At 38.3% G+C, this 9,199-nt stretch overlaps 1 protein-coding gene across 1 annotated transcript in view; it reads right to left on the bottom strand.

The window, feature by feature from the left end:
• Positions 1-254: 254 nt before the first annotated feature.
• pth2ra (parathyroid hormone 2 receptor a) overlaps positions 255-9,199 on the bottom strand; it is a 94,889-nt gene continuing 85,944 nt past the window's right edge. Inside the window, exons 12-13 of the mRNA XM_072578318.1 lie at positions 6,094-6,135; positions 255-932 (exon numbers count right to left, since the gene is read on the bottom strand). Of these exons, the coding sequence (XP_072434419.1) occupies positions 561-932; positions 6,094-6,135 (414 nt within the window). The 3' untranslated portion in view covers positions 255-560. The remainder of the gene's footprint in view (positions 933-6,093; positions 6,136-9,199) is intronic.

Here is a 9,199-nt window from a genome sequence, read left to right as displayed (position 1 = left end):
CTCCATGAATCCTCGAGTTACCCCCCAGAAAAGATGCAGCGAAAATTCTGGGCACATCCGGCAGATGATACCAACAGAAAAGGACTGCATGCTGACGTTACTTTCTAACATTTACTTCTTAGGAATTCTCAGATGAAAATATCTCTTTCTCAACCAGAGAATGCTCTCATGAAGAAGCTGCATTTGTATTTCCACCAGGATCCAAACTCATTGCCTTTGGATCTGTGTTTTTATTTTACAAAATACAGGGCAAAGGGCTGGATCTTGAAATCTAACTTTGGTCTCCCACACAAATCAGAAGCAGCCCAGTTCATGTCAGATACAGTATGGCAAGATATTAATTAGACACAATTTGAACTGTACAGTAATCAATATGTATTGACATTCTTAATAGACCACAGAGTTTTCATAGGTGAATAAAAATAAATGAACAGTGTGGCAGTGCTAGAATGCAAAGTTCCTGGGATCCGAGTCTTTTGATTCATCACAAAGAACACAGATTTCTTGTACAAGAATTTCAATGGAGCAAATGTTCACTTCATTATAGCCTTATTGTCCTTTTAAACTGCTTCTTCATGTTCAATGTTTGCCTCGAGAACAGCCTTTGATGATTCTTTAAGATAAATTACATCATCAAGGTTTTCCTCATTTTCATTGAGTTCTTCAGGAATAGATGGCTGTAAGCTCTCTGGATCAGAGTTGCTTCTTACATACCCAGGTAGAGTCAGATGGCTGTTTTCCTGTTTAACCTCATTCTTAAGAAATTTTCGAGTTAATAACGATGTGCGTGCATTGACCTGTGCCTGACTGGCAGTACTGTTGGTCAGGTTGGTTAATGCTGAGGCATATCGGTAAGTCCCACAGCTCGCCTTCCCATTCCAGTCTAGTGAAAGGTGCCACCTTGTCCATGTCTTTTTGATTTCAGTTTGAACCTTTAGTTAAATAGATAATATTCAATAATATTAAAACCAAATCAATTCCTACTTTTTAATTGCACATGGGAGCCTTCAATCATAGTAATTTGGAAAAACTTCAAAATCTCTATAAAAGGCACAAAAAGCTTTCAATAATCTGGATACAGTTGTAAGAATGTTGATTTTATAATGCAGTTATGTGGTAACATTGAGATGAATGCATCACAGAATCATTACACAAGTTATTTGTACTTGTACTGATTTCAATTTATATCCAGGATCTGGGTTCAGAAACTTAATTCATTTTGGAAGCAAAAGAGGTGGAGATCTGCATTAGCGGTTAGGAGCATATCACAGTAGTGCTGAGGGATGACACCCTGGAGAGATCTTGCAGTGAAGCATTATGGGTAGAGCACAGGAATAGGAAGGGTGCATTCACAATGCTGGGATTGTACTACAAACCTTCCATGTGCAAGCGGGAGATAGAGGAAGAACCATGTAGAGAGAGACACACACATACGGACACACACACACACACACACGGACACACACACACTCCCTTAGTGCTGTGGGTTTGGATGGGGAACAATTTGTTAGGTGTGTCCAGGAGGAGTTTTTGAAACAGCATGAGGATAGTTCAACGAGAGAGGGGGCCATACTGGACCTGATATTGATAAATGAGCCCAGCCAGGTGATCAAAGTTTCAGTGGGGGAGCATTTTCGGAATGGCAATCGTAATTCCATACGTTTTTTGTTACTTATGATTAACAATGAGAGAGGACTTCTGATGAAGGTATTAACTTGAGGGAAGGCCAACTATAACCAAATTAGGTGAGAATTGGAGAATGTGGATTGGGAGCTGCTATTTGAGGCAAATCCATATCTGACATGTGGGAATCTTTTAAAGACCAGTTGATAAGCATTCAGGACAGGTGTGTTCCTGTGAAAATGAAAATCAGGAATGGCAGGACTGGGGAAATTATCAACACAGTCAAAACAAAAGCATACCAAATGTCTGGACAACTAAAAATAGATTAAATCCTTGTAGAATATAGAGAAAGTAGGAAGGATCTCAAATGGGGAGTTAAGAGGGTTAAAAGGAGCCATGAAATGTCCTTGGCCAGCAATGTTAAGGAGAATCCCAAGGCATTTTGTACGTATATTCAGAGAAAAAGAGTAGGTAGGGAAAGAGTAGGCCCACTCAAGGATAAAGCAGGGAGGTTGTGTGTGGAGCTAGAGGAAATGGGTGAGATCCTTAATGAATACTTTATGCTGGTATTCACCAAAGAAAGGGACATGAGGGATGTTGAGATTAGAGAAAGGTGTCTGAAAATTTGCAGGCAGGTCAACATAATGAAGGAGGAAGGATTGGGTGTCTTGAAGTCATTAAGGTAGACAAGAAACCAGGCCAGATAGGATCTGGAAAGTGTGGGAGGCAAGGCAAGAAATAGCTGGGGCCTTAGCAGATACCTTTGTATCCTCTTTGCCCTCGGGCAAAGTTCCAGAGGACTGGAGAATGCCAATTTTATTGCTCTGTTTAAGAAGGGAAACAGAGATAATCCAGGCAGCCATAGGCTGGTTAGCCTGACATCAGTGGTGGGGAAGCTGTTGGAGAAGGCACTGCTAGACAGGATTTATTCACATTTGGAAGAGAATGGACTTGTTCATGATAGGCAGCAAACCTAGGTGGCACCTATCCCTAGGTATGTGTGAGGAAGGACATATGTCATCAACTTGGCTGAATTGTTTGAGGAGTTGACAAGAATGATTGATGAGGAAAGGGCAATGGATATTGTCTAAATGGACTTTAGTAAGGCAGTCAATAAGGTACAAAAGGCAGGCTGGTACAAAAGCTAGAGTCTCATGGGATCTGGCCTATGCTGGTTTGATGGATACAGAACTGGCTTGGTGATAGAAAACAGAGAGTAGTGCTGGAAGGGTACTTTTTGGAAAGGAGATCAGTACCTAGTTCTGCAGGGATCAGTGCCGGGACCTTTGTTGTTTGTAAAATACATAAATGATCTGGAGGAAAATATAGGTGGTCTGGTTAGTAAGTTTGGAGATGACACAAAAATTGGTGGAGTTGCAGATAGTGAGAAGGATACAGTAGGATATAGATAGATTGCAGATTTCGGCAGAGAAATGATAAATGAAGTTTAATCCGGACAAATGCAAGGTAATGCATTTTGGGAGATTAAATTCAGATGTGAATTATACTGTAAATGGCAGAACCGTTAGGCGCATTGACATACAGAGGTATCTGGGCATACAGGTCCACAGATCCCTGAAACTGGTGAATAAGCCAGTCAAGATAGAAAACTTGCCTTCATCGTCTGGGGCATAAAATGTAAAAAATTGGCAAGTTATGTTACAGCTGTGTAAAACTTCATTGAGACCACATTTTGAATATTGTGTGTAGTTCTGGTTGTCACACTACCAGAAGGATGTGGATGCTGTGGAGAGGGTGCAGAGGTTTACCAGGATGTTGCCTGGTCTGGAGGGTTTTAAGTATGAGAAGAGAGTGCATGAACTTAGATTGTTTTCCCTGGAAAGACAGAGGCTAAGGGGTGACCTGATGGCTTTCTACAAAATTATGAAAGGCATGGATAGAGTGGATAACCTGAAGCTTTTTTTCCTAGGGTGGAAAGGTCAACTACAAGAAGGCACAAGTTTAAGGTGTGTGGAGTAAAGTTTAAGGGAGAAGTGCAGGGAAAGTTTATCACATAGAGGGTGGTGGGTGCCTGGAATGCACTATCAGCAGAGGTGGTGGAAGCAGGCACATTAGCAATGTTTAAGGCATATCTTAGAGACATGAATGGGAGGCAAACAGAGGGATAGAAACGGCATATGGGAATAAGTAGTGGGTCCAAATAAGGATTATGAATCGGCACAGGCTTGGTGGGCTGAAGAGCCTGTTCCTGTGATGCATTGTTCTTTGTTCTTTGATTAAATTCACCTATAGTACAAACCTGTGAAGGACATTTGAATTGGGGTGCACTGCATTATTCAACACCTGCAAAGTGAGAAAGACATGGGCAGAGCATGACATGTAGCAGCAGACAAAAGAAAAATGTAAAGACTTCATGACTGGCGGTGGATGAGCTAATAATATATTTTTAAAAATCTTGAGGTTTAGATACTTTCAAAATTCAAAGTGTCTAATCATGGTGGAGTCACAATCATTGACGTAAACAGATTATGTTGAATTTATACATATAATAGAGAGTTCTGCAGAAGTCACACTGAAACAGTGCCATACTCTGGGTAGACCACACATTGGACACAGTCACCAAGGAGATGAATATTGTGACCAACTCAGAGAAGAGCCACTGGACTCATTCCATGATTATCAGATTCAGTTAGGAGAAAAAGACAAGAAAATTGTACGCTTCCAGAATTGAAAGGAGTTGCCTGAGAAATAGACTTAAAATTAATAACTCAGCAATTTAACAGCTGTGTAAGATAATAAAATGTACATAGGAACAGGAGTGGAACTCTTAACCCATTTAGCCTCTTCTGCCATTTAATGAGTTTATTGTAGATCTCTGACCTAACTTCATATAACTGCAAAAAGGTTCTTGACGTGAAACATTAACTGTGCTTCTCTCTCCATTGGTACTGCCTGACCTGCTGGGTTTTTCAAGCATTTTGCCTTAATTTCATATTTTCAGTATCAATAGTATTTTACTATTTCAGGGGAGGTTCTAAACTTCACTCATAAAATGGCAGAATCCTCCAGCTAAAATTTCCCAAGCAACAGAGAGGGATATTCTCCAGGCACCCCAATCTGTATTCCTTAATGTCTCAAAAGCTTCAATCAAATCACATCTTAACTTTTAAAACTCCATTGAATACAACCATAGACTTGTGTTACTGAGACAAATTATGGAAATCTGAAATAAAAATGAAGTACTAGAAATACTCAGGAAGACAAGCAGGGCCTATGGAGAATTTGTAGTGAGGCAAGTAAGTACATTTTGTCTGATCGGTATCAGAAGTAGGGTTTCTGATTTAGATCAGATGATTCGGACTAATATCACTGTTGCCAGCTTCCAAGGGGATCATGTTGCTCTTGAACATCCTATTTGACTTCATATAATTGTCACCTTTGGTATTGATTTTGATATCCTTTGTGCATTTCTTTACATTTTACATTATTATAGCTCTTATCTTACTGCCATGCTTTGATATTCTTTGTATCATTTCAATTTACCAGAATCTACGGGGATTTTCTTGCATTTTATATGTTTTTTTAAATTGTTTTCTGTTGTCTTGTGCCTACTGCCGCCTATGGCTGTCTTTTATGGTAGGTAAAGCCTTTGCCCTTTTGAGCTTCAGGTTTATTTGTGTCTCATTAAATTCCAGAAAAAGGATAATTTTATTCTTATAAATGTATATAGCATTTTAAGTACAGAATATATTTCAGGTCAAATCACGATAGTTGGAACTAATTATAAACGTAAGAAGTAAGTTTTGGAATGGTTCCTCACACAGCGATCCACATACTTTTTGCGTAGAACGTGAGACAATAATCTGAAATCCTTGGAAACGTTTAAATGAAAGGTGCAAGACACTTCCTAGATGGAAGGCCATATGATCCTTAGTCATTTTGTGATCATTTGAATTACTTTAGCAGTAAAATTTCTGCTGTTGAGATTTAATAAGGTATATCTTTCAGCCTTTCTGCAGCTTTGGTTTCAAGCCACCATGAGTTGCAATCTCTTCGCTGATTTCATTTTAACTCCTGTCTTAAATATCTTTACTGCTTTTAGACCAGCCTTGAGCTTTGTTGTGCACCTAAGCTTTCATTCTTACTCTCTACTCTCATCTCTGCAGTTCACGAAACCCATTTCCTGGATTTTTGCACACAGCAATTTTCAAATATTCCAGTCCTTAAATATGTCTCTCTGTAACTTCAGGCATTGTGTTGCAACTTCCTAACTTTCTGTTCTATTTATGCCAAATATCCCCTGGAATGTCACTTCAAATGATAAAAGCTAGAACGAGATGGTCTTATTCTTCTGACTGTTTTGTGAAGCTCAAGCACATTGTCAGGCAAGTTGAACCTTTGATGGTTTCATTGTAAGCGTAGGTGTGGGGAAACTAAGAATTTCTGCTGTAAAATATATGAGCAATTCAATCTTGGTTGGTAATTTTTCAAAGTAAGAGAATGGCTTACCTCTCCATTACAGAAACAGTAGATAATCGCAACAAAGAATCCCTGAAAGGAACAGATATATTTGGAAAGATATAAAATATGTGACATGGATAAGGCAATCAGAAATTAAAAAGCAAAGTAATTTAAAAATCCAATTTTAAAACAAGATTTATGGAAATCTGAACTATGCACAGTCATTGCTTTGGTATTATGATAGTTTTATATTTTCGCAAGACAATAAAATGCTACGCCCTATGGTACTTTTTGTCTTTCTACTGATTGAAAATTTCTATCAAATGAGAATTGCAGAAATTTCTGCATGAGAACATCGAGAAAACAGATAAATTTAAACTGGTGCACTTTCTTATTTGACAAGTGAAGTAGCAGACTATCAATTCTGGAATGCTCTGCAAAAAAGGCTTCAACTAAGGCTTTTTTCTTATTAGATCCTCCTGCTCAAGCATTATTTCCTTAAGGAATAAACCCTAATCATTCGCATTAATGTGGATAGGGAGAAATAAACCTGAAAATTGGAAGTAGTACATTCAGGATCAAAATCAGGAATTGCTTCTCACTCCAGTGGAAATTCAGAATTCTGTCCCCCTAAGATACTATGAAAGCTAGGACAATTGTCGTTCTCTACCTGCTTTTAGACAAGGGTATCCAGTGCATATCTGATTTGGGATATATTTCCCAAATATGAAGACTGCTACAGTTCTACTTGTGAAACTTGCTTATAAATCCTCAAGTTGAAATGTTTGTATAATATTCACAAATTGGAAAAATAGACACAAGAAATGGCATCCAATAAGGCTTGATCTAATTGAATGGAATAACAATGTCAAGGAGCAATTGATCTACTTCAATTCCAAATGCTACATTTCTGGTGAATGTGAGGCAGTGAATTGCAAGCATATTCCTAGGAAATCCCAACTAAAGGTTCCTCAATCTCTATGGCCCGTTCAGAGCATGTCTCAAGGCTCCAAAATTATGAATTTTGTTTGGTATATAGGACATAAATGGAAAACTTCCCCTGTTTGTAATCATGAGCACATTTATAAGATTGCTACAGAATAGTACACAGAGTAAGTCATTTGTCCACGTTGAGTGAAACAAATAGCATATTTGAACATAAAATTAGATTATTAACTGATATATTCAGACTAGATAAAAGCAATCTGAACACAATACTGGGTATGTTTCTGCAGTCTTTTCTCTAATGTAGTACAGTCCAGAAACAGTACTTTCTACTTACTGTATATCTCCCATTTCTGTGACAAATGATGACTTTACATGTCTCAAAGCAGCATATATAATTTTCACTGACATTTTCCATGAAGGCAACAATCAACATCCATGTACAGAGCTTTTGTCTGCCAATACATTTAATTCTTGTTGGGTCTGAGTACAGCCACTGTGTACAAATGCAAGCAGCTTTTGTTGTACTAATTTTATTTTCAACTGTGAGGGCAGTAGTGGAGAGAATGTAATCAAATTCCAGATGTTAAAATATATTATACCCTCTCCATTTAAATAAAACAAAACTTATACATTAAAATATACAATAATATACAGACATAAATTCCCAGAATACAGCATGACTTATCAAATATCAACATCTGAGATTTGGAAGATTACGCATTTGTTGCTAGTGTAAACACAATCAAAATATATATGACTAATACTTTCAGAGGAAGTTGCATATTTTTAAAAATTTCTTAATATCAGTATGTGTTGAACAAAAACAACATTTTGAGATGACATAATGAAAATAAAATATTTTATCTTCTCCCTTCCTGTATGATGACTATTTTTATCATTTGCTGAAAGATCACATTGCTCTCTGTTAGCACCTCATCAATGTCAGGTGTAATTTCCTGATCCCTATTGTAAATAATTTTTCTGATTGAGCCGTATTGTCTTAAGTGAATTTTCATCCCATCAGGAAAACTTTGGACATAATACTTTCTCCCCAGGGAGGCTAGGACAATGGTGAGCACTGTGACTTAATAGGGTAAGAATCCAAACACCCGATTTTCCCTGTTGAGAAAAACTCCAACCCTCCTTACATGCAAAGGTCAAATTCTCACCATCAGTCTAATTTGAATATATTTGCATCTCATCAATTACACAATTCACTGCACAGGGCCAATCAGCCATTTCTTGTCTTAGAGTTAGTACCTCAGTGCAGAGGATGAAACAGCAGGCTTGTGGCAGTAGGAAATAGTGCATGTGAATGTCTTGGGAGTGGGTATATCTATAGCATAGTACTGCATCAATTTCAGATGCACCAGCAACGTACATGGCAAATGCACACTATTTTCTCAAAAAGAATGCTCTTTTGAGGAAATGAGGAGGTCATCTGCCTGATGTGCCAGAGTCTCTTAAAATCTATTATTGTCTAATGGTGTCCTGCACTGTTCTTTCAGTTGCTGGCTCCAGTTGTTAATCTACTCTGACTTTCTCACCCAAGCGAAGAAGCTACAAAGCCGGGAAAGACTAAACCATTGCATTTCACTATCTCTTTGACTTTTCTTGCAGGACAGTGAGGTTGGGCCTACTGCAATACCCCTAAGGTAAGATTAGATTTGGTTGACATCTGTTTCACTTTCAGGAAAAGGCGTGGTTTCCATCTCAAAACACAATCCTGAAAATCATACACTTCCAATTGAAAACCAGTTCATTAATGTACATCTGAAATTCCTTCGTCTGCTTAAACCAGGAAAGATTTGGAGGAGCCAGTGTTGGACTGGGGTGGACAAAGTTAAAAATTACATAACACTAGGTTATAGTCCAACAGGTTTATTTGGAAGCACTAGCTTTCGGTGCACTGTCCCACAACTATCCGATGCAGGAGCAGCGCTCCGAAAGGTAGAGCTTCCAAATAAACCTATTGGACTATAACCTGGTGTTGTGTAATTTATAACTTTGTAAACCATGAAAGGTAGGGTTCAAGATTTTTGAGGATCCGTTTTCAAAACAGGAGAATGAGGAATGGTATGGTGGACATGATATTTGGACTGAATTGATAAGTCTGGTTGTACATATCACTGGAGTTTTCAATTTCATTACTTCCTATCCCTCCAAACATTCTCCCTCATTCACCCACTACCTCTTTCCCCAGCTA

This window comes from Chiloscyllium punctatum, chromosome 10 (assembly GCF_047496795.1).
Source record: "Chiloscyllium punctatum isolate Juve2018m chromosome 10, sChiPun1.3, whole genome shotgun sequence".
NCBI classification, from domain to species: domain Eukaryota; kingdom Metazoa; phylum Chordata; class Chondrichthyes; order Orectolobiformes; family Hemiscylliidae; genus Chiloscyllium; species Chiloscyllium punctatum.
The sequence above is the reverse complement of the archived record's forward strand: the minus strand, read 5'-3'. Positions and strand labels throughout refer to the sequence as shown.